Genomic DNA, 25,837 nt, shown 5'->3' on the forward strand with positions numbered 1-25,837 from the left:
TTAGATGTATTTTAATTATCTAATACCTGTAATCAAGGACTTTTGAGTCATTTTAATTACTTACATCTAGATATCAAAGGGTATTCATACAAATACATATTTGTATATTTGTGCAGGTAGTAGGACAAAGTTAGAATTTATTTTTGTTATTTCCTCCATTTTAATTAGCATTACATATATTTACAAGAACAAAATAAAAATTTATGATTATAATGAAAAACTTCTTTTAAAAAGTTGGTTAAGTACTTGAGGGAAAAAATGAGGTTATTTTCTCATGCACTAAAATAAACTCCAAATAGTCAAAGAGGATAAAGGCAAAATGAAAAACCATAAACAGTGGGGCGCTTAGCTGGTTCAGTCCGTAGAATATGCAACTCATCTCAGGGTCGTTAAAATCCCATGTTAGGTGTAAAACTTACTTTACAAATAAAAAATAAAAATTAGGGGCGCCTGGGTGGCACAGCGGTTAAGCGTCTGCCTTTGGCTCAGGGCGTGATCCCGGCGTTCTGGGATCAAGCCCCACATCAGGCTCCTCCGCTATGAGCCTGCTTCTTCCTCCCACTCCCCCTGCTGTGTTCCCTCTCTCGCTGGCTGTCTCTATCTCTGTCGAATAAATAAATTAAAAAAAATTAGTAAGAGTTATTGTAAAAAAAAAAAAAGAAAAACCATAAACAAAATGAAGCTGCACACATGCCCATGTAATCTAAACATAATCGATACAAAAGCATCCATAAAGAAAAACATCATATGGGACACCGGGTGGCTCAGTCATTAAGCGTCTGCCTTTGGTTCAGGGCGTGATCCCGGCGTTATGGGATCAAGCCCAGCATCAGGCTCCTCTGCTGGGAGCCTGCTTCTTCCTCTCCCACTCCCTCTGCTTGTGTTCCCTCTCTCGCTGGCTGTCTCTCTCTCTGTCAAATAAATAAATAAAATCTTTTTAAAAAGTAAATAAATAAAAAAAATCATAGTTTTTATTTGCTGAATTGAACAAGACTAAAGAGAAAGTTAAAAGATAACAAACTGAGAAAAACCAAATGCCCAAAAAGGTAGAAGATGCACTAATATTCTTAATTAAAGAGCTTACATAAATTGACCATACAACCTTAAATTCAATAGAAAAATGTTTTAAAGGATTTAGGTTACTAGAGGGCATAGTTGTATCTGATCTGTCTGTTGAATTTTAAAAAAAATTGTAGTTGACATACAGTGCTACATTAGTTTCAGGTGTACAGCATAGTGATTTGACAACTTTACTTCTGAGCTGCTGCATTGTAGTCAGCTTTAGGCTCACATCCTTGACTCCACTCCCCATCCCCAATTGGTCTCAGTGGTAGAATTGGTTTGCAACAAGTTAGTCTATCATTGGTGGAGGTAGAAATCACCCTGTTATATTGTCCACACGTTACTTGTTTGTTTGTTTGTTTAGAGTGTTTTAGGGGTCTGATATATAACAGTTATTCTTATTCTGAATTCAGAGCCAGTTGAGAATTGGAGGAATATGTTAGAGGTCTGAATGTCTTATGTATTATTGGTAAAATCTAGGATACAGGCTGGGATATGGGACAGAATGAGCTCATTGTCCTGAATAGATTTGGACTCTTCCAACAGATAGGTCTCTCTCAGAGGTGGAGTCTTCCTTGCTGTGTTTATCAAAAGGATGAGAGTAGATGAGAATTACTGTGTATAATTTATAGGGATCAGGATTCTAGAAAATTAGTGTAACTTAAAATAATTATAAGTAGGAGTTGTGATCACTAAGTGTCTATTACATACAACCTATGATTCTTCCTTCAGTAGATCTTACATTTTTATAAATTATAGCCATAGAGCATGGATTTATAGTTAAGTTGTAATGTTGTGCATGCCAGGATAGAAAATATCGTTTTGTAGTCTCAAGAATAATTACAAAATGGAATATTTTGTGGTGATCATACTTTCAATATGATGACCTTTATATGATCTGGTTATTTGTCTTTTAAATTTGAAATTTTTCTGAGTCAGTGACTTGTTGCCCTCAGAATTCTCTTAGAATTGCATATACCACAATGATGTTGGCAGTATCTTTTATGAAGTCTGAACCATATGACTAAGCAAGCACAATAAGTACAGGAATCTCTCACAACTGCTTGACTTTTAATCCCCAACTCCCACTTTTAACTTTCTTGAAAAAATTGTAAGTTAAAACTTTATAGTAACAGCTACACTCATATTTAGAATTTCCTGAGGGTTGCAGTAACACCGGTAACAGTAATAACGCTAATATAGTCAAGTACCTCCCTTAAAAATCAAATTCACCGAATTTTGGGATCAGATTACTGTAACATGGACTAAGTGAGGAGAAATAAAAGATACCAATACTTGTTACAGGGAGATTTGCCAGGAAAAGAAAGCATCAGTAGGTCACTTAGTCTGACTTATTTTACGTTAGTTCAGCCCATTCATAAAATATCTCAAGAAAAACTTTTGACATAGCTTTTCTATTAAATGATTGGTTTTGTATTTAGGAATGTTAAACTACATTTTTGTGTTTTATATTCTTATATTTTTGTGATTTTATTTTTTGGTAGAATACTGTTTCTGTTGGAAATTAGAGTTTGTTTTATAAATTTGGATTTCATTGACCATCAAAGAACCAGTTTGGCTATGAGATAGATGGGGGTCATGTGTGTAGCTCAATTAATGATTATCAAACCATTCCTGTTAATACATATATATGTGTTTATATACCCATGCACATACATAGTTTGTGTTTCATTTTTTTGGAGTATTGGGTTAAATTCAGGTAGGTTTGTTATTTAGGAATTTCTTCAAGGTAATGTCTGTCTTTGGTGATTGGTATGCAAGAAAGGAAGGTCATCTGTATTACTTGGTGGCATAGGAGAAAAATATTTATAAAATGAGATGTTAGTGATTTGACCACTTCATGCGTAGAAACCATAAGATCATTTTGCAGATTTTTGGATTTATACTTTTTTTTTCTATATACAAACCATTTGGTATGTTTCATAATACTGTAAACTAATTGAGATCATTGTGGTTAGTTTGATTATAGTCTTGGTAGTTTTTCAAGGAAATGTGGTAATAAAATCAGAGACCTCAGTTATATTATGCCCCTTGGTTTGCACCACTGATTTTATTTGAATATGAGTTTACTGTCTCCCCCCCCCCCCCCGGAGAAAACTTGCTTTCTCTGTGTATTTATCTATAGTTTCAGGTAAGTTTGATACAGTTAATTCTTGTCTGTCAGCATTTAGAGTGTTTAGATTGTATTTTCCACAAGCTGGTGGTAAATACAGTTGTCTTAGCTGGCTGCATTAGTACAGTTTTGCTTTCTGATGGAAATAGGTTTGCTCACTGAGCTTCTTAGAGCAGGGACATTAGCTCATTCATTTATGCTGCAGACATACTTGTTGAAATGATACCCCAGAGCTATCAGATTAACACTAGAGGTCTTTTTACCTGCTTCAATATTCCCTTGCTGTGATTGAGAAAGTGAATTTATTTTGTAATTGTGTCTTAAGTTCTTTGAGTTCCAAGGACTTTATGTACGTTCAGTCTAATAAATATGTATTTAACAACTGCCACGTACCAGGTTCTGGATTAGACCCTGGGAATGTTGCAGTGAACAAAACAAAACTTCTCTGTTATCAGTTTACATTTTAATGGGGAGCCAGATAATAAATAATTAATTGTATATAAGATAGTGATTTATGGCAAGGAGAAAAAAGTAAAACGAGAAAAGTATGAATATATAGGATGTTGACAGTTTATTTTTTATTTTTTTATTTTTTATTTATTTATTTATTCAACGGAGATAGAGACAGCCAGCGAGAGAGGGAACACAAGCAGGGGGAGTGGGAGAGGAAGAAGCAGGCTCATAGCAGAGGAGCCTGATGTGGGACACGATCCCGTAATGCCGGGATCACGCCCTGAGCCGAAGGCAGACGCTTAACCGCTGTGCCACCCAGGCGCCCCAGGATGTTGACAGTTTAGATACCAAGGTTTCTCTGAAAACTTAAGACCTGGTGGAAGCAGGAGAGTTAGCCATGCAGATACATAGATGTGACCGTTTAAGACAGAAATAGCAAATCCAAAGGTCTTGAGTCAGGAACATGGCTTGTGTGACTTAAAAAAAAAACAACTTATTATTTGGAAACAGTTTCCAACTTAAGAAAACATTTTCAAAACTTCTGTATGTATTTTGCTGAGAGCCCTCATTCAAGTTTTGCTAATTGCCCAAATAATGTTCCTTAGACCAAAATGATCCTAATCCAGGATCATGCATCGCATCCAGCTCTCATGTTTCTTTAATCCTCAGTTTGGAACAGTTTCTCAGTCTTTCTTGATTTTCATGCTGTTTACAGTTTTGAAGGTTGTAAGCCACTCGTTTTGTAGAATATCCCTCAATTTGGATGTGTCTAATGTTTTCTGTTGATTAGATCCAAGATATGTATTTTTGGCTGCAGTTTCACAGATGTGTTCTTGATGAATCCTATTTTGTGGCATACAGCTTATTCTATTAGGTATTGTTAGATTACTTTATTAAAAGTGATGTCTATCAAATTTCTAGTTACTTCCTCCTCCCTTTGTAATTAATAAGTATTTGTGGGGAGATACTCTGGGATTGTGAAAATCATATTTCTGTTTCTACTTTCACCCATTAGTTTTAGTAGCCATTGATGTTTTTCACCAAATTAATTTTTACTGTGAAGATTGCCAAATAGTGATATTCTGATTTAATATTTCTTCTACGTTTTTTAGTTGGTATTTTAATAGAAGAAAGACAGTTACTTCATTTAATTTATTTGTATCAGGAATTCCTTTTTTATTCAACGGGTTATACTCCATTACTGTAATTATTTATTTTAATACTCAGATTGTTCCATGTTTGCCACTGGAGCCCGTTCAGGCTGGCTTGTTATGTCCTTTTGATGTGTTCTCATCAGTCTTTGTGTACTTCTTTACTTTTTTAAAACTTTTATCTTGAAATATAAATTCACAGGAAGTTACAAAAATAACACAGAATGTTCCTTTGTACCCTTTATCCAATTTCCTTCAATGCGTGTGTCTTACATAACTATAGTACATTATCAAAATTAGGTTTTTGGCATTGATATGGTGCATATGTCTAATTTTATGTAATTTTATCACCTGTACATCTACCTACTTTTGCCACAAGATGCTACAGGCTCATTTTAGAATTTACCTGCTGTAGTCCTGGAATCAGCCATTCTCTCTAAGGAGACTTAATTCCTTTTAGAGGAGAGTAGTATTTCAAAACCATGTTCTCATTGCTGTTGGAGTATCTCTGTACTCAGACTCTTTCAGTGGACAGATGAAGGAAGCATAGGTATGTATAAGTGTGTACACTTATATCTACATCTGTATTCCTTTATCTTTATTGAAAACTGTGTATACCTCTGTATTATCTTCATAGCTCCAATTCCATCCCAACACCGTGTTCATTCTAACTTTCTTTTTTTCTCATATTTGTACTTCTCCCAGTAGTAAAAGCTGATTCCTGTTATCACATAGTTCATAATTTGCTCAGTTCCTCTGTATGTTGCCAGCTCCCCATCCCAGACTTTGTTACTGCTCAGACGTTCCTTCTTGTGAAGGCCCTGCCTGTTCCAGAGTTACCTTCCTACCCCATTCCCACTTGTGTTAGGGCCTCCGTTGTGATTTTAAAACCTTAAGGGCAGTGTGTCTGGAGCAGATAATGAGGGAATGAGACATAGAGATTTAAATTACAAGAAGATTGACCACTCAGGAATAGAATGGAGATATAATAGCGTAGAGGGTGATTAAAGGCAGGGAAGCTAGTTAGTAGGTAAGAATCTGAGCAAACAAAGGGAAAGGAGTGGGGAAGGAAACAACTGTGAGGCAAGAATAGTCGCGGTACAGAAGCAGTGACGTTGTATAAGGGACAAAGGAAAGGATTTCTGAACCTGACTTTCCTAGGATGGCGTTGCTTACTAGATACAGAGTAGGTAAGGTATGAATGAGAAAATGACCAAGTTTTGGACATGTTGATACCAAGATGCTAGCCAAATATTTATTTACACAACAGTTTTGGGGAATATATTTTACCTTGGAATGTAAAAAACAAAAATTTTTACCCTTAATGAAGGTAATAAAAAATTCTTACATTTAAGGAGTTTGTGACTTCAAAACTTTTAATTTTGTATCCCATCAGTAAAAGATATATTCTCAAATAGATGTGTCTTTATAATTCATATATAGGTATCATTGTATTAAAATATTACATACATTATAAAATATACATAAAACTACAAATAATATTTTTTGAGGTATTCATTTTATAATGGTATAAAAACTATTCTTACACAAAAATGCTTAATTGCTTTTTAAAGTTTTGGCTTAACATTGTGTTACAGTCATTTAAAGATCAGGTTGGAAGTTCAGTTTATTTTACTACTCGGTTTTAAGGACTATCACAATTTTGGGGTTTTTGTTTAGTTGTTTTTTTTAGATTTCACAAAGATGTATAGATACAAGTGGACACATCAGTGGCTGCAGTTACTAAATCATAATACTCATTTTCCAGTTCTGCCTGCCAGTCATACAACTTTTTTATGTGGCTGTTGGAGTTCAGTTAGTAAATTTCTGTTTTCCCTGGTGGGGAGAGTACTTGAAAATATATTATAACAAATGTGGTTAAAACGTGCTGAAGATCTTTATTTTTAACTGGGTCAGAAAATTATGTTTGCAAGTTTTTAAAACAATGTGAAAAGGTTTTAAAAAAACAGTTTTAATAGGCAAAGCATGTTTTTATCTGTAAGATTCACATATGGATGGAAACACTTCTGGACTCCTCCCTAGTCAGAATACTTTCTCCATGGCAAAAATATCTTCCAAAAAGAAAACTTTTCTTATTGCCAAAATATCACCTTTACTTAGACAAAATCTATTAATTTTTTTCCAGAAATAACTGCCGGCATACTATTAATAGGTACTTGTTATCACAGGCAAGGCCACGTATTTGGAGAAGTGTTTTTTAGGAAGAAAAACAGTAATTCATCTACAAGTGCAAGTAACAAGAAAACTTTTTGCTTGAAACTTTTTTTTTTTTTTTAAAGATTTTATTTATTTATTTGACAGAGATAGAGACAGCCAGCGAGAGAGGGAACACAAGCAGGGGGTGTGGGAGAGGAAGAAGCAGGCTCATAGCGGAGGAGCCTGATGTGGGGCTCGATCCCATAACGCCGGGATCACGCCCTGAGCCGAAGGCAGACGCTTTAACCGCTGTGCCACCCAGGCGCCCCTTTGCTTGAAACTTTTAATGAAATTTTGTATGGTTGTTCTTCATCTCACTACAAAGAGTTGAAAAAATTCTATTATACTTTAACAGTCTCACTTTTACAAATTTTATAGTGTTGATGACATGTTGTACTATTTTGCCCTCATAAGGATTTAATTTCTTAGTTGTAGAAACTTGTTCTGTAAATGATGCAGTGAATGAGTTTCATTTGTAGTAGGACATGTGTAGTTGCAGAGGCAATTTGTATTTCAGGTAAAGTGTCGGTGGTTATTATTACAAAGGTTTTTTTTCTTAATATTGTTTTCATTAAAGAAGTAATTTTCTATTGAGAATATATTTTATTTTCTTCAGTTATTAATTATAACAGTATCCAACCATTTTTAAACTATCAGGTTAGGAAAAGCGTGTACTTTCTTCCAACTGTGTAGTAAACCTCTCTATTGTATAATTTATTTGTTATTCATTTCTTCAGATTTTATTTTTTTCTGTGTGCCTTCTGAAGATACCAGCCATCAAGAGACTTTAGTTTTTCGCTATATTGTTTTTCATGTATTTTAGCCATTTAAAAAAACCTTAGTAAGAACAACCAGTGTTTCCCAGTGGCCTCTGAATGTTTAAAAAAAAATATATATATATATATATATATGTTTGATATTAAAGAAACTAACAAAACAAAAAAAACTGAAACACGAAAGAGGCTTTCAAACATTTATCTTTAAGTTTAATGAAAATTGGTAAAGTGCTGGATAGAACTCAGGCATGAAACATTATGCAAAGAATTACAGATATTTGTTTTCATATTCTTGTTGTTTAGGTTTTAAATATCTTTCTAATTGTGGTGGCTTTGGCTTTGTTCAGTCACAGACATTAAATACAAATTCCTGAAAAGCTTTGTGTTCTGGAAAAATCATGTACCATAACTAAAAGGTTTAGGAGAAAAAATAGGGTAGGATCAGACTGTGCAGAACCTATATAGCTTGCAACCAGAACACTAACAAAAGCAGTAACAGCTCAAATGGAAGTATCAACACAGTTAAATCTTGGCATTTGTACTCAGCATCACAGACATTTGAATTTCTTCAGCTTTAAATCTTGAGGCTTGTGCTGTTTTCTTTGAGATTTAGGCCCACGAAGACCTTTACTTCCCCAGCCTTCTTTATCAGTTTTTTTTTTTTTTAAACAAAGGAAAAATGTCTTCTCAGCTTTTTCATCTGCACTTGTAACCTCCCTAGATAGCTTAATGTCATAAACAGTGTAGGTATCTTTGAAGCTACTATTTTATAATGTAGGAGGGCATTTCGGCATGATTTTTGACTTTTTTCTTAATGCCTTCTTGTATTTCGAAAGCTTTTTTTTTTTTTTTTTAAGATTTTATTTATTTATTCGACAGAGATAGAGACAGCCAGCGAGAGAGGGAACACAAGCAGGGGGAGTGGGAGAGGAAGAAGCAGGCTCATAGCGGAGGAGCCCGATGTGGGGCTCGATCCCATAACGCCGGGATCACGCCCTGAGCCGAAGGCAGATGCTTAACTGCTGTGCCACACAGGCGCCCCTTGAAAGCGTTCTTTTTAATTTGAGAAAGCTTGCCCGTCGTTTAAAAATATTAACAAGAGGGGCGCCTGGGTGGCTCACTGGGTTAAGCAGCCTGCTCTTGATTTTGGCTCGGGTAATGATCTCAACGGTCCTGCGATCCAGCGCTGGGTCAGGCTCCACACTCAGAGAGGAGTCTGCTTCAGGATTCTCTCCCACTGAAGGCCCCCTGCTCACTTGTGTTCTCTCTAGCTCTCTGAAAAATAAATCTTTAAAAAAATAGTAACAAGTTGGAAAGAATAATGTATTTTAATTAATATTCTAATCATTTCCTTCCATCCTAGTTGCATATGAGGTAATTATTATAGAAATTAAGATTGTAGCAGAAATATTGTACATTATTAATGATTATGAATGAAATTCATAATGGGCTTCGCATAATTTTTAATTTTAGGGAAGTGATATGATTAGCTTGCTGTTGTTTTTAGCATTTAATAATTTGGGCCATAAGAGCTTATATAAGGAGTAGGTGAAGGGTTACCACTGCCATTTTCTTTTTGTTTGTACTATTTGCATTTTAGTGTTATCTTAAATCTGTGAATACATATATTACATTCATTTTTCAAATAGCTTTATTGAGGTACAATAGATAATAAATTATACAAATTTAAATTTTACAGTTTGGTAAACTGGTATATGTCTGCACCCCAAAATGGAATGTCTTAAATCTCCTTGGTAATCTTTCTACTAGAGAATTTTTAAAAAAATTTAGTAGGTAATATCTACCCATGATAAGGTACATGCAAACTGTAGTATGTCACACTTCAGTGAAAGCTAACAAGAGTGGGATGTTACTGAAAACTCCTGTATTAAATTTTTTTAAGGTTAAATGAGCGAAATTATATATTTCCTTCCTACACCTTAGTGGATCATCTTACATAGTCCCATTGAGTACATACACCCAAGTTGGGAGGTTTCTGAGGTGTCTTGGATATCTGGTGGATGCTTGGAAATATGGTACTAGGTCCCCGTATAGAAGTAGATAGAATTATCCACCACAGAAGTTGGTTCTTAGAATACTAAGTTCAGATATGTGTGTGTTTCATTACCTTTTCCCTTTGAGTATAGGAGAAATTATGGTGATTTGTGAGTTCTAGTTAAGGATGATTTAGGTTCAGTGTTTCAGGTAATTTTTTTTAAACCAGAGTAATGTATATCTAAGTTAAATGACAAGAAGTTCTTATTCCTACCTGAGGTGCTGTTATTGCCAGAAATTGAGCACTATGCAGAAGGGTAATATATGAAATGATAGTTGGTAATGAGCCTTTAGAAACTCTAGATTTGCCTGTGTTGTTTTCACTTTGTTTTAGCAATGAGACCTTCTCTCTGCCAAATAATAATATATGGACTACCAAAAGGTAAAACAGACCAAAAACTAGTGTATTAGATTTCCTTATGAAGACTTGCTCATCTTCTTTTATTTATAAGGAAGTGTAGATCGGGTGGCCAAAAGAGCTTTGAGACAGATGCTTAATATAAAACGTTTAGACTTTTTTTTCTAATATTTCCAATTATTAACATTTTTTTTCTAATTACTAAAAAAATCCCCTCAGATGTGTAGAAGAAACATTGCTTCCTAGGTGAGGGTCAAATATACCTTGCTTCTGTAGTTTCTATTGAGAAGAATATTTTAGTTTTTCAGTAAAAGCAGGTGGGCACTGAGTCTGCAAAGTTACATGTATAGTTAGAAGGGGAAAAGAGCATGTACTTTAAAAACAAACAACCATCAACTTTTTTTGCTGAGGTTTGCTTTCACTGTTTTCTAGTAGTAGTTATATGGGTAGCAGAAATAGCTGCTTCTGGTTACAACTTCTGCGTCTCTTACGTACCTACATGGCTCTGTCCAAAAACATTTTTCCATTATATGCATTCCTTTTTCAATTTGGTTTTTATGAGAATTAAATGAGAAAGTGACTTTCCTTGGCACAAATTAGCTGCTCAGTATATGTTGATTTCCTAATGTGACTTATGGGTATGTATTTTTGCCCTCTGATTTTCAGGAGAGCTTGGTACTTGGATGTGCCTTCAGAAGCTTATTGTTTAGATTTGATTAACAATTGACTAGAAAACTGAGGATATTATGTCTCTCGATGTAATGATGTGATACTGGAAATATTTCCAGCGATTGCTTTTTTGTGGGATATAAAAGGAAAGATTTAAATGTCTATAGTTTTAAAAAATACTACTAGGAACTCTAGTGACATATCAAAATCTAATAAGAGGCAAGGATAGTTTTGTGTTTGAAATTCCTTTAATTCCATTTCATTTACCTGGCAGTTCAGTTGTCTACTTCTTATCTATAATTGCTGAGGTGGTTTTAAGAGTAAAAAGAAACATATTTTTTTCTACCTGGAAGATGTGATATAGAGTATAATGTTTTACAACTCCACGTTACCCCTCCCGTCCCAGTACTTCAAACACAAATAAGGATTTAAAAGTGGAGGATAAGTCTCTATAATAGAAAGCCTTGATTGAAATTTTGCAAACTTGAAGAGGAGTTTCTTACTCATTTTTATCTCATAATGTAATCAGCACCTGAGTCAGGATGAGGGGGGTTTCTGAATAGGTAAAGTTCATCAGCCCCACAACCCTCATTCATGTTTTTCTTGATGTTTCTCTACTACTTTTCTGTATGAAGTTTTAAACAGAGTTTTAAGGAAATCACATTTGCCTTTTTAATTACCTAAGTTGTATTTGAGCATCATTAATTAGTAAGAAATGGAATATAACAAATGTGTTTCTATTGGGAACTTTAATTAAAGTTTTGCTCTCAAAGGAGCTCAGCGTCCTTCACATGGCCAACCTAGTTAAATGCGATAGTAGCCACAAAAATGTAAAATACTTAGCAATAGATTTAGCAAAGATTTAAATAGAGTATATGCAAATAACACTTTACTGGAAGAAATAGAGGATTTAAGTTGATGGAGAAACCCACCTTGCTTTCTGGATGGGAAGTCAGTTCTTCCCAAATTAATCTGTTAATCCCTATAAAAATCCCAATTCAAATTTTGGGCAGAAGCAGCATTCATTTGAATTCCAGAGAGCTTTCAGGGAGAAAAAGACCATATGATTTGTAGGAGGCAGAGAACAGTAAAAAGTTTTGGAATTTAAAATAGGGTATGTTTTCAGTAGAGATATGGAGAGCTATAGATAATTTTTTTGAAGTCTGAATTTATTAAAGTGTCTTCTATACTACCTTATATTTTGAACATTTAGTAAACATTTAGATTTTACTGTATTTTATTATGAGTTACAAAATATACTACAGAAAATGTTAGAATTTAGGGGAAGAAAAAAATAAAACCATGTAACTCCATCATGATATCACATTTTCTATATTCACTTTGTTGTATTTCCATTTAAAATTTTTCATATGCATAGTCCTATAAGTAGAATTATCATACATTCAGTTTTATATTTTATGCTTTTCTATTAACATTAATATATTTTTTAAAGATTTTATTCATTAGAGAGAGAGGGAGCACACAAGCAGGGGGAGCAGCAGGGAGAGGGAGAAGTAGGCTCCTTGCTGAGCAAGGAGCCTGATGCAGAACTCTATCTCAGGACCCTGGGATCATGACCTGAGCCAAAGACAGACACTTAACCAACTGAGCCAGCCAGGCATCCCTTAACATTAATATTTTGTATTACTTTCTATGTAGTCTTTATAACCATCATTTTTAATGATTGCTTAATATAGCTGTAACAAACCTTAGTAGAATCTTAGTTTTTCTTTTCCCAGATTTTTAGGTTGCTTTGAATTTCTCGCTATTATAAATAATGTGCTTCTAACACTTACGTGTTGTAGGTAATCTTTCCCAGATTTTAATTTGCTGAAATAAAATTTCAAGCTGTGTAAAGTTGAAATAAGATTAAAAACTACTTGGGAATAAAAAGAGTTTGTTAAATTGATTACCATATAAGTGTATTCATAACAAAAAAATGTATAGTGACTAGTACTTTTCAGACTTAACCTTTGTTTCATTTGGCTTCATAACAATACTTGGTTAGTTGTCAAGCTAGCCCTGCGATCTAGATATTGCATTATACAGATGTTGAAAATGAAATTTGAAGAAGTAAAAATTATGACATTAAATTAGTAATGGAACTGTTTTTGGTTCCATCTTTTAGAATCAAAGATGTGCTGATAGGTTTAGATGTTAAAGTCAAATGTAAAACACTTTTAAGTGTACATCTTTTGAATTATGTAATCCCTGTATGCAAAGTGTGTATTTATGTGGTATTGAAAATACTGGAAATAATAACTAACATTCATTGAGTGATTGCTCGATCTTATGGATAGGGTCTGTTTGGAGATGAAGCTGAAATGTTAACTTCACAAATTGTAGGAATGATCTTCTATGTTTAGGTTCTTGGTGGGTGGAAATCATATGGGAAAACTTCTAGTTATAAAATGAAAGAAGATGGTTCTCTTGGTTTAATTAACTAAACAATTGACCAGAAACAGAGGTTTGGAGGACTGTTCTTTGTCTCTGAGTGAAAATGTGACCAAGTTGTTTTACCTTCTGGTAAACAAAGTACTAGTTAACAAAACTTTATGTTTTACCTTCAAAATTTGAAAAATGCTGGAATATCCACTCTATTGTTGGAGTGGCTTGTCTCTCTCTAGGCATAAATCCACAAAGATATAATAAGTGTTGCTTTGTGTTGTTGGCCACTGTCATCTCCAACATCCCTATTTACTACCATTATTATTATTATTATTATTATTATTATTATTACCATTGGTAGTAGTATTAGTCTTTTCTTTGAATAATTGTTACCTTGAATGAGCAGGGGTTTTTTGGGGGTGGGGAGGGGAGAGTCCCAAAGTCTGTATATGATACTTAATTTTGTGAGTTACAGATACGCAGAATATTTTTAAAGTTTGATTTGTTTACAGTCAGTATTAGAAGAACTACTCTGATTTTATCTGCTAGTGGTTTTTCAGCTGAATGCCAGTGTTAAATTAGGGATAGGATTCAGCCAGGTGACATTAACTATTCTGATAATTTTATAATGGGGAGGTAAGTTACTGATTTTCTGTTTTATTCTACAGGGAGCAGTAAAATACTGTATATGCCTCGAGGAGGAGAACCTTGTTTTTAGAAGAAAAGATAAAATTGTTGATTTATAAACTAAAGTATAGTTATACAAATACAATTTGATGTTAATTTTATTCATGTGTCTGGGGCGCCTGGGTGGTGGCTCAGCCCTTAAGCATCTGCCTTCGGCTCAGGTCATGATCCCGGGGTCCTGGCATCGATGCGAGCCCTGCATCGGGCTCCCTGCTCAGTGGGAAGCCTGCTTCTCCCTCTCACACTCCCCTTGCTTGTGTTCGCTCGCTGTCTCTCTCTGTCAAATAAATAAATAAAACCTTAAAAAAAATTATTCATGTGTTTCTGAACAATGTACTACATTATGAATAGTATTTAATTCATATCTTCCCATTGACTTAATATTTTTAGAAGAAAAAATTTAGAACCTAGGTAAAATATTAAAAATACTAATAATTACTTGAAGCAGCATTAAACCCAATCCCAACACTGCTGCAATTCTGAGAAATTGAGTTCTCCAAGCTTAATTTCTTCAATTAAAAAAATGTTGTTAATAATACCTACTTCTACAGTCAACTTGGAAAATTCAGTGAATTACATGAAAGTGTTTGACACAGTGTCTGTTGTGCAAATTCTCTGTATATAGCAGCTGCTTTATTATTATCAACATAGGGGCACTCTCACCATTGGTACTATTATTAACTCTACACTTAATTTTTTGACTAATTCTTTTTTTAAAACTTTAATCAAATCAATTATGTGATTCTTTGCACATTTTTTTAAAACATGCTGCAGTTCATGAGTGTCTCATAGAGATTTCAGTGTGTTAGCACCAGGACTGGGGCCCGGGTGAGGCGTGCAAGGCACTTGCCATAGGCACAAAACTGAAGGGGGTGCCAAAACCCGACCATAATCAAGATAAATAATATTTTATCACAACACTTTTCTTTGTACACTTTTAGTAAAATGCAAAAAAACCATGATGAACAAACTATAAAAATCAAAATATTAAATAAAGGCAGGAACTGGGAGAATGCTGTGCTAAGACACATTGGTGTGTAAGACATAAAGGGTGCTAGAAATCAGGAGCCTGTTAAAATACACACACTTTAGAAAGGCTTAAGATCAGTGGAAACTGTATTCTTTGTTGAAGGAGATTCTTCTTCCCCTACAATTCAGAATTCAGGTTCTAAGCAAGTTTTTAATATAATTACTCTGTTTTAAGTGTTCTAAATATGATTGGTACTCTGTTAGTAACATATTCATTATTGTACCATCTATATTGTTTAAGGCAGTAGGGAACTTTAAGAACTCATTTTACTATAATTATAGGCAGCTGAAGATTTATAGAAGCAAACAGGAAAGCTGTTCTTATGCTTCATTAAGTTAGCTATTCATGTTTATATAGTGAAGTTGATTTATATGATGCAAAATATGTGTGAGACACTTTCACCCAGTTAGTTCTCTCTTATTTCTTATTTTCCTCAGTAACTTTTTTGTCTTCAAATAAAGAATATTTTTTGTTAGGTGACAGGATACATTTAGTTTGTGGTTTAACTTGGCCTATGGATCTTAGACTAATGTACTTTCACAGATATATTGTAAAATAAACATTAAAGATTTTAGTCATCTGATTTTGATAAATCATAACAGATCAGTTAATATGACTTAGATTGTTCTAGGTGAAATAGACGGTGTACTATAAAAATAATATGGGATATATTTAAGATTCAGAAGTTTCTTTGTGTGCACATAGGGTGGCTTAAAAATTTATATTTTATTTGCTAAGTTGGATTTGTTTGGTCCCCCTCTTTTTTTTTTTTTAATGGGTGTGAAACCCAACGTGGGGCCCGAACTCATGATCCTGAGACTGAGAAGTGAGCTGAGTCGAGTCGGACGCCAACCAACTGAGCCACCCAGGTGCCCCTGGTCCCACTATTTTTAGTTTTGTATTTGTATTTGGAGTTGTGTTAACAGAAGGAGGAAATGTATTAAAAATTCATTTAAATAACATTTCCTGGTTACTTATCTGTATAGCAGATACACAGAAATATGTTTCCTATTCTTTTGTTGTCTTAACTTTAAAACTTGGATGTTGTTGTGTTCTGTTAGAGGAATAACTTTATTAACTTCAAGTTCAATAATGTTTAAAGTATAAATTTATCAAAATTGTAATACTTATAAACTGTTGGCTTGGGCAAATTATTTAACCTACCTTATAAGTACAGTTCCTATGCCTACTGGTTGTGGGTATAACTATAATACCTGGTTTATATATTGTCATGAGGATTAAAATGTTGACTGCATGTAAAGTGCTTTGCACAGTACATGGCACAAAGAAGTCAAGAAAAGTTCCTATTATTAATAACAAATACTGTACTGACCTGTTATATAATTTATGACCAAGTCGAATGCTAGGTATTCAATGTATTCAGGGTATTTAAAAGTCTGTGTGAATCCAAAATAACATCTTAAAGAAGGTTTTTGTTTTTAAATACAAGGACAGCTTTTAGTAAAACAGAAGTATTAAGAAGGTGTAAAATAAAAAAAATATAATTTATAGTTTAAGTAGCTCTGATGAAAGTCACTGATGACCTCTACATTGCTAAATTCTCAGCCTTGAATAACTGTACTTACCAGTCACATTGCCTATGGATCACTCTCGCTCTTGCTACACTCTACCTGGCTTCCAAGATAACACAAGTCTTGATTTTCTTCTTTCTTTACTGATTCCTTCTTAGTCCCCTCTTCTTCTCAATCTCTTAATATTGGTACATCCCAGGACTCAGTCCCTTGGTCCTTTTTCACTTGTCTATACTCACTCCTCTAGTGTTCTTACCCAGTTTTATAGCTTCAAGTACTACCCATTTGCTGACACCTCATAATTTTATACGATTTTCAGCTATGTGATATCTTGTGCTGCATTTAACAATTGAAATTCCTAGAATAGTGTCTCCATCATTTTGCTTATCACTTCAGACATTCCAGTTTGGTAAAGTGTTTCCAAACTTTTTCCTTTTTTGAGAGGTGAAGGAGAGGATTGCATTTTATTTGGATATTTAAAAACAGATATTTAGAAGCAGTTTATAGTGAAAGTAAAAACCAGTCCGGCACTTCATTCTTTCTTGACAATTAAAATTTAAAAGGCTCTTCGTTCAGGAAAAGTTAGGAAAATAGGAAATTACATATGTATTTTCCACCATGATGAATATAATGGGAGAAGTTGGGTGTTGGCTTGTACCTGTTTATTCTGGAAGACAGTACTATAATGCACTGTTTGCCTTCCTCTAATGCTAACTTTTCACATATAGGCAACCACAGTCCAGTATTAGAGCTGATTTCATGTTTCACAGCCAGTAATATTAGAGATGTGAGCAAGCTCTGGGAGCTTAGCTTAAGACTTGATTGAAAGCTGTATCTGACCTACCTAGTTATGTAGTTTTGTATAAAAGTTCAGCAGTAAGACTTTTTTCAGTGTCTCTTTTAGGGGCTGGGATTTTCATTCCAGCTACTGTTTTCCCAGTGATCAGTCTGGTTTTGGCCCTTTACCACATTTAGGCCCCCCCCTTTTTAAAAGATTTTATTTATTTATTTATTCAACAGAGATAGAGACAGCCAGCAAGAGAGGGACCACAAGCAGGGGGAGTGGGAGAGGAAGAAGCAGGCTCATAGCGGAGGAGCCTGATGTGGGGCTCGATCCCAGAACGCCGGGATAACGCCCTGAGCTGAAGGCAGACGCTTAACCCTTAACTGCTGTGCCACCCAGGCGCCCCAGGCCCTTTTAATTCTCAGTCATTGGTTTTATGGTTCCCTTCCCTGAAATCCTCTAGATCTTTGTGCCTTTGGCTCTTATTCATTATTTGGCATTTTTCTCTCTGGTCCTTGAATATTTTGTGGTGGTGGTGTTTTGTTTTGTTTTAGCACTTTTAAATGTTTTTTAAAAAAACCTTTTAGAGCACCTGAGTGGCGCAGTCGGTTAAGTGTCCGACTCTTGATTTCAGCTCAGGTCTCGATCTCAGGGTCATGAGATGGAGTCCTGTGTTGGGCTCCATGCTGGGCGTGGAGGCTGCTTAGGATTCTCTCTCTCCCTCTCCCTGTGTTCCTTCCTCCAGCTCGTGCCCCCCACCCCCAAAAAACCAAACCAAAGCAAAACTTTTAAATGTTATCTTACCATGTCTATACATTTGGAAGTAATGAAAGGGATAAATAGTGTTGATTTTCTTCATTGCTTTGAAGTTTTCATAGTTTTGGTAGTTTGGAGTTTTTTTGAAAATTTCTGTATCTCAGCTTAGTGTCACTTTCTACGAAGAGAATCAGAGTTGAAATCACAGACACTGAAAAACAAATCATACTACCTAAAGTTTATATAAAACTTCTAACAAGGAAGATCATAGACTTAGGCTTTCAATTAAGTCCTGAGCTAACCCAGCCACTGGATCTCGGTATTGATTTCATGTACTGAAAATACTGGTATTTTAAAAAAACCCATAATTCGTTTCTTAGTAAGTGATACTAAATAGACTACATTTCAAATATAAAAATTTATAAATATAAAACCTCACATATAAATTTGTTTATAAGTGTATATCACCCCCCTACATTTTGTTCAAATATAAATTATTAGCAGATTAAAGTATAGTATCATTCAAAAATACTGTATAAATATAAAACTAAATGCATAAATGAGGTAGTATTTGATCTTTAAAAAATGGCCTAAAAAAAACCAAAATGGAATTATTGATGAGTTGAATACTTGCTCTAATGTTAGAGCTGCTGAAAAAGCTCTCTGACTGGTGGGGAATATTATGGGAAAAATTTATAAACTATTTTGAGATTTTCTTCTTGAGTATTTAATCTTTACATAATCCCATCTTTTTGTGATGACCTGTGGGAGGATGTGGGGTAAGCAAGGATTCAATCGTTTTACTAGTGTGAAGCTGTAGTCCTTTTTTTCCAGAGGATTTTTTTCTTTATAATGTAGATTTTAATCTTTATTTTAATCTTCAAAATGGAGATTTTAATGTAGTTACTTTTATCATATTTGTATGAAGTGTTCATATTCCATTTGTTTGAAAAGTCTCTGAACAAGAGGAAGATATTTATTCTTGTAATAGATTTTACATTTTAAACTTACTAAAATAGCAAAGTTATACCAAAAAGATACAGCAATAATGTGGTACTTAAAAATGGTCTACTATGCTAAAATGTTGGAACCCTTAAAAAGCAGTTCAACTGTCCTGGAGAGGGGAATTGTGGGTATGTGTGGGATCTCAAAGTGTGAATTTAACAATCTCAACTTCACTGGAAGTTGGATATTTATTGTTTTTTTTACTGTTGTTGTTTTTTCTTTCAAGAGAGTCAAGATTGTTTTATATGTCTGCATTAATGTTATCAGTGGGCTATAAAGAATTTTGTGATAGAAATTATTTGTAGTTTACTCTTAAAACCTCTGCCCTTTCTTTTTTTTTTTTTTTTTTAAAGATTTTATTTATTTATTTGACAGAGAGAACCAGAGGGAGGGCACAAGCAGGGGGACGAGCAGAGGAAGAGGGAGAAACAGGTTCCCCACTGAGCAGGAAACCCCATGCCCCATGCCGGGCTTGATCCCAGGACCATGAGATCATGACCCGAGCCTAAGGCAGATGCTTAACCAAATGAGCCACCCAGGCACCCCTGCCCTTTTTATGAATAAAGAATATTTTCATAAAATGTGGACAAAATTTTTAAAGAATGAAAAACAAAAATATGAAGTATAACTGAATGGTAAACATAGTATGTACAATTCCTCTATAATTAGTAAATTAAAAAGCTCAAATTGCCTTTCTGATTTTCTACCTACTCAGATCCCTAAAAGGCCTCTTTATTGCTCTTTTATTTTTTATAACCCTTCAGCTCGTTAAGCTCCTTATACTCTTCCAGGCTCTGGTTGGTGTTAGTCTGGTCATTGAGACTAGGGGGATGAGTTAAGTGTATTGGACCTTTAAGTTTTAGGTAGTATTTGCTATGTCATTTCCTGTAGCATGACCTTGGACAAGTCAAAGTCACTTAATCTCTCTAAGCCTTAGTTTATTTTTAAAATGAAGAATATTTCTTCATGCCCTCTTCAGAGTTACTTGGAGATGAAACAGTATTTGCAATAGTGTTTTAGAAATACTGTTACCTTCATAAGCATATCCGTTGAGTAAAGACTTTGTTTCTACTTTTTTTTACCCCCAACAAGTTATATGTAGGTACTTTTTCTTATTTTGATTATAAATTTAATGCTTGCTTCTTGTAGAAAGTGTGAAAAATATAGAAAACTTAAAAAAATAGAAATCTGAACAATGCATCATCCTGTTTTTATGTTTTTAGGGGAAATTTAGTTTTGAGGCTGAGTTCCCTGAGGGGAAGGATAGTTAGTGTCATATTGATTGTTGGATTTTTCTGTCCTTTGTATGCATTAGGCAAAAAAAAATAATGCTTGTTGAGTGAATGGGAGCTTTCTTAGTCTGAGTGTATTTTTTTCTTTTTTTTTTTTTTAATGATGTAACCACTAGTCTGCTGTCTGTATTTGTGAGTTTGTTTGTGTTCTATTTTGTTCATTTGTTCCTTTTTTTTTATTCCGTATATAAGTGGAATCATACAGTATTTGTCTTTATCCTCAAAGTCCATCCATGTCATTGCAAATGGCAAAATTTTATTCATTTTTATGGCTGAGTAGTAGGTATTCCATTATATATATATATATATATATATATATATATAAACACTATCTTCTTTATACATGCATCTATGGACACTTAGGTTGTTTCCATGTCTTGGCTATTGCAAATCATGGTGCGGTTAGCTTAGGGGTGCATATATCTTTTCAAATAGTTGTTTTCATGTTCTTCAGATCAATACCCCGAAGTGGAATATCTGTCTCACATTGTAGTTCTAGTCTTGATTTTTTTAGGAATCTCCATATTGCTTTCCATTGAGGAGTGCACCAATTTACAACCCCATCAACAGTGTGAGAGGGTTCCTTTTTCTCCACATCCTCTCCGACATGTTATTTCTTGTCTTTGATAATAGCTATTCTAATAGGTATTAGGTGATGTCTCATTATGGTTTTGATTTGCATTTCCCTAATAGTGATGTTCAGCCTCTTTTCATGTACCTGTTGGCCATCTGTATGTCTTCTTTGGAGAAATGTTTCTTCAGATCCTCTGCCCATTTTTTAAATCAAGTTTTTGGTCTTTTTGTTGTTGTTGAGTTGTAGGATTTCTTTATATATTTTGGATAATAACCCCTTAATAGATACGTGGTTTGCTGATCTTCTCCCATTAAGTAGGTTTTCTTTGCTGTGTAGAAGCTTTTTGGTTTGATGTAGTCCCATTTGTTTATTTTTGTTTTTCATTCCTTGCCTTTGGAGTCAGATACACAAAGATGTCACTAAGACCTATTTTAAGAAGCTTACCACCTGTGTTTTCTTCTAGGAATTTTATAGTTTCAGGTCTTAAAGTCTTTAATCCATTTTGAGTCTTTAATCCATTTTGAGGTAATTTTTGTGTATGGTGTAAGATAGTGGTCTACTTTCTTCATTACTTTGCATGTAGCTACCCAGTTTTTCCAACACCACTTATTGAAGAGACTGTCCTTTCTCCGTTATATGTTCTTGCTCCTGTGTCAGAGATTAATTGTCCATGTATGTGTTGGTTTGTTTCTGGGCTTTCAATCTGTTCTGCTGCTCTGTGTGTTTGTTTTTGTGCCAATACCATACTGTTTTGATTACTATAGCTTTGTAGTATAGTTTGAAATCTGGGAGCATGATTTCTCCAGCTTTGTTCTTCTTTCTCAATATTGCTTCAGCTGTTTGGTACCTTTTGTGTTTCCATACGAATTTTACAAGTATTTGTTATAGTTCCATGAAGTATGCCATTGGAATTTTGATGGTTATTGCTTTGAATCTGCAGATTTCTTGGGTGGTATGGGCATTTTAACAGTATTAACTCTTCTAATCCATAAGTAGAGAATATCTTTCCATTTATATGTTTCTTCAGTTTCTTTCATGAGTGCCTTATAGTTTCCAGTGTACAGGTCTTTCACCTTGGTTAAATTTATTCCTAGGTATTTTATTCTTTTTGATGCAGTTGTAAATGGGATTATTCTCTTAATTTCTTTAGTCTGTATTTGTTAAAGTCAAAAGCTTGGTGAAATTTTACTGGACATTTGAAGAGAGAAAGAAAGACATTTGATTAGCAAAAATAATAGTGGATGCATATTTTCTTTTTAAGATTTTATTTTTAAGTAATCTCTACACCGAGTGTGGGGCTCAAACCCATAACCCTGAGATCGAGAGTCATGTATTCTACTGACTGAGCCAGACAGGCATCCCAGGGGATGCATATTATAAAATGACATTTTCTAGGGGCACATGGGTGGCTAAGTCAGTTAAGCATTAGACTGTTGATTTTGGCCCAGGTCATGATCTCAGGTTGTGAGATTGAGCCCGGCCTCAGGCTCTGTGCTAGGTGTGAAGCCTGCTTAAGATTCTCTGTCCCTCTTCCTCTGCTCTTCCCCACCTCTCTAAATAAATAAATAAATAAATAAATAAATAAATAAATAAATAAATACATTCATAAATGACATTTTTCTACTGGCTAAAATAACAAAGGAAAACACAATAGGATCATTCAAATATTTTCTGGCAGAAGTTAGCAAACAAGTTAGGGCTGTTAGATATGGAGCCACTGGGCAATTTCACATCAAAGTGGATTGATATTTAGCAAGAACAACATATAATAAAATTTAAAGACTTTTTGAATATTTGGAAATTGTAACAACTTTCTTTTTCCTTTTTTATTTTTTGTTAAACAGGATGGCTTAAATTCCTTGGTCCTTGATTTGGATTTTCCTGCTTTGAGGAAAAACAAGAATATAGATAATTTTTTAAATAGATGTGAGTAAACTTTATATTTGATCCTATCACTATACTTTTGATGAGATTCATATTACAGTCTGTACATTATTACCTTAAGTATTTTTTAGTTTGCTATTTGATATATTTAAATACTAGCATTCTTCATTTTCAAAGCAAAATTACAGAACTAGTTGCAGTTTATAAAGTAGGTGAAGTTCAAGATTTTGTATAAATTATTAAGACTAATGACTTCAGGATAGGTTATTTATGGCAGTTCAAAGAGAACTTTTAAATTAATATTAACAATAATAAGACTTAGGAGACTTAATGAGCTTTCTGTTTGTATAAATGTAGACATTTCAATCTAGCTAATGAAAGATAGTGTGATAACAATTATTGTCATATATGCAGTAACTTAACATTTACCAGTATTGATGTTGCAGTGAAGGTGTAAATGAGGTTGAATTCTAAGGATAAATTCTCAAAATAATTCAATATATAGTTTATATCAACACAGTAAGCTTTTTAAGTTGGAATTGTCAGAGACTGGGCTATTTTCATAATGAAACAATCTTGTTTATAGTTACTATATCTATAATATGTGATTACTACTTTTCAAAGAAGTAGGCTACTAAACTTTATTACTAAGATTAGCCTTGCAAGTAATGTCATAGCAGCTCTCTGCCATGATTCAGAATGTACTCTAAGACTGCGTGGGTCATCACTGTTTAGCTGTCATCTTGTCAAGCAACAGAGTCAGAAATGGAATAGATTAACTGCTGCTTTTTGGTAGTTAGTATTGTTTGTTTTATGTGTGTTTAATAAATCATAGAGTTTTGGTTTTTTGATGTAAAGTTAGTATGTATCTTAGATTTTTAAATAGTAACCTTTGAAAACTGACTGATTTAGCTAAAAACTAAATCCAGTTTCTTGAAATAAAAACCTGTTTACAAGTATAGTGATTATTTAAAAGTATTGCTTATAAATATGATCTTTTTATTGCAGATGAGAAAATTGTGAAAAAAATCAGAGGTCTACAGATGAAGGCAGAAGACTATGATGTTGTAAAAGTTATTGGAAGAGGTGCTTTTGGTGAAGTGCAGCTGGTAAGAAAGTTGTTTTTTTTGTTGTTGTTACTTTATTTTTGAAGACAGGGTTTTATGAAATATTATTAGTAGCCTCTGAGTCGATCTTATTTTTATGCCCAGCCATGCCAGAATTAGTTTTGTAAGCTTGGTCAAGTCATTCTATCTCAGAGAACCTGAGTGTCTTCATCTATAAAAGGAGGTACTTGCAAACGATAAACACCGGGTCTCTTCCAGCTCTGAAACACTGAGATTTAGAATATATTAGGCCAACTTGATTTCACATATGACCTGTCTAGCAGCTAATATTCCACAAGAACTATTGTGTTTTTATTTAATGTGTTAAGATTAATGACATTTTTGTTTAATTAATGGAGATTTATTTAGATATATTTAAACCCAACAAAGACATTTTAATGTGAAATTTATCTTTGCAGGCAAAAGTGGTAACAACTGGAAATATCATAAATGTTTATAATAAATATTTCATTTATATATTAATGAGAAACTGTAGTAATATTCCTGTTTTCATCACTTGAGTATGAAACTCCACTGTTTTGTGCTTAAAAATTATTGTCTTTGGTCAGAGTATGGGGTCAGATTCTGTTTTTCACTCAGCAGTGTTCTACTCTTTTTGATGGAGCTGGTTGTGTGTCAGCCTGGTTTCTCTGGGAACAAGTCATGACAGACTAACTTTTGTCTTTGTCATCTCTTTCATTTCTTCTTTCTTTGATAGGTTTATTGAACTTGTAGATCAAGGTAGTGTAATAGGTGTGATATACATCTATTAGATATTTGAGAAAGTCTGATATACTTGAAGAGGATATGGAAAAATGTCAATGAATAAGGATATGAGTCAGCAGCTTTATAACTAATAGCTGTATTCTAAGGAGGCTGATAAAGGCATAACTGGTACCTTGGACAGAGATCCCCAGGGACAGGTTTGTTCTCTCTTCTCCTATTCAGCGTTTTATTAATGAGGCATTTATTGTATGGAGGCAATGGTGACATGTTGAATAATTTTACAAATGAGTTAAAACTGAAGTATGAGGATGCTCTCTCAGATGATAAGCCAAAATCCAGAAATAATCAGTTGGGAAGGTCATTGGCCAGATAGAAGAAGTGAAATTTAACCAGAATAAAGACCTGTACTTAGATGTGAAGAATTCAAGAAGTAGATTCCTTAACAGTAATTATGAATTAAAGAACAATTTTCCTTGAATGTAAATCAAGCAAGAGTCATTGGTAATGTGGCTGCCCAAAATAGTAAAGAGAGTTTGGATTGCTTTGATGTAGGTTTTCTCTATTTTGAGATGATTGGGCCGTACTGCATCATTTATTCATTCTAGATACTCTGTTTTCCTGTTTTAAAGGCACATTGATAGAGAGTACTCGAGGGATGAAATGCTCGGGGACTTGAAACAATGCCATCTGAGGTATGGTGGAAGGAATTGAGAAGTTAGCATGGAGTAGATTTGAGGAGTGGGCTGCATTTGAAAGCAATGTGGTTTTTGTTTGTTTTGTTTTGAGTCAGTGAAAGTGGTGAAGCTTTGGCTAATAGAACGCCCATGGGCTGAGGGTCGGAGATTAGATTTTGTGATAGTTGAGTTATGGAAGGTCCTGTAAGATAGGAAATATAAAGTAGTCGAATCCTATTTCTGCCCTGGTCTCACTCAAAGATCATCATGGTCAGTGTAGACAAGTTTCTCAATCTCCCTGAGTTCCAAACTATAGAATACAGATGATAATACATATGTAATGGAGTTCTTGTAGGGGATTAAGTGAATTAAAAATAAATAAGCCTAGTTATAGAGTTCCCTAAGTGTTAACCATGTTACTATTGCCTGTTTGACACATAGATTCATACTATAAGTGTGTAAAATAAATACATTGTTTCTTCATACTCGGGATTTAGTGTAGAGATAAAGAGGAGAGACTAGAA

General features: G+C 34.2%; 1 protein-coding gene across 1 annotated transcript in view; it reads left to right on the top strand.

Annotated features, from left to right (window-relative positions):
- Nucleotides 1-25,837, top strand: part of ROCK2 (Rho associated coiled-coil containing protein kinase 2) — a 133,839-nt gene that overhangs the window by 33,009 nt on the left and 74,993 nt on the right. Inside the window, exons 2-3 of the mRNA XM_045776013.2 lie at nt 22,768-22,849; nt 23,816-23,916. Coding sequence (XP_045631969.2) covers nt 22,768-22,849; nt 23,816-23,916 — 183 coding nt within the window. The remainder of the gene's footprint in view (nt 1-22,767; nt 22,850-23,815; nt 23,917-25,837) is intronic.

The sequence above is a fragment of the Ursus americanus genome, chromosome 7 (genome assembly GCF_024610735.1).
Source record: "Ursus americanus isolate L20-20 chromosome 7, mUrsAme1.1.p, whole genome shotgun sequence".
NCBI classification, from domain to species: Eukaryota; Metazoa; Chordata; class Mammalia; order Carnivora; family Ursidae; genus Ursus; species Ursus americanus.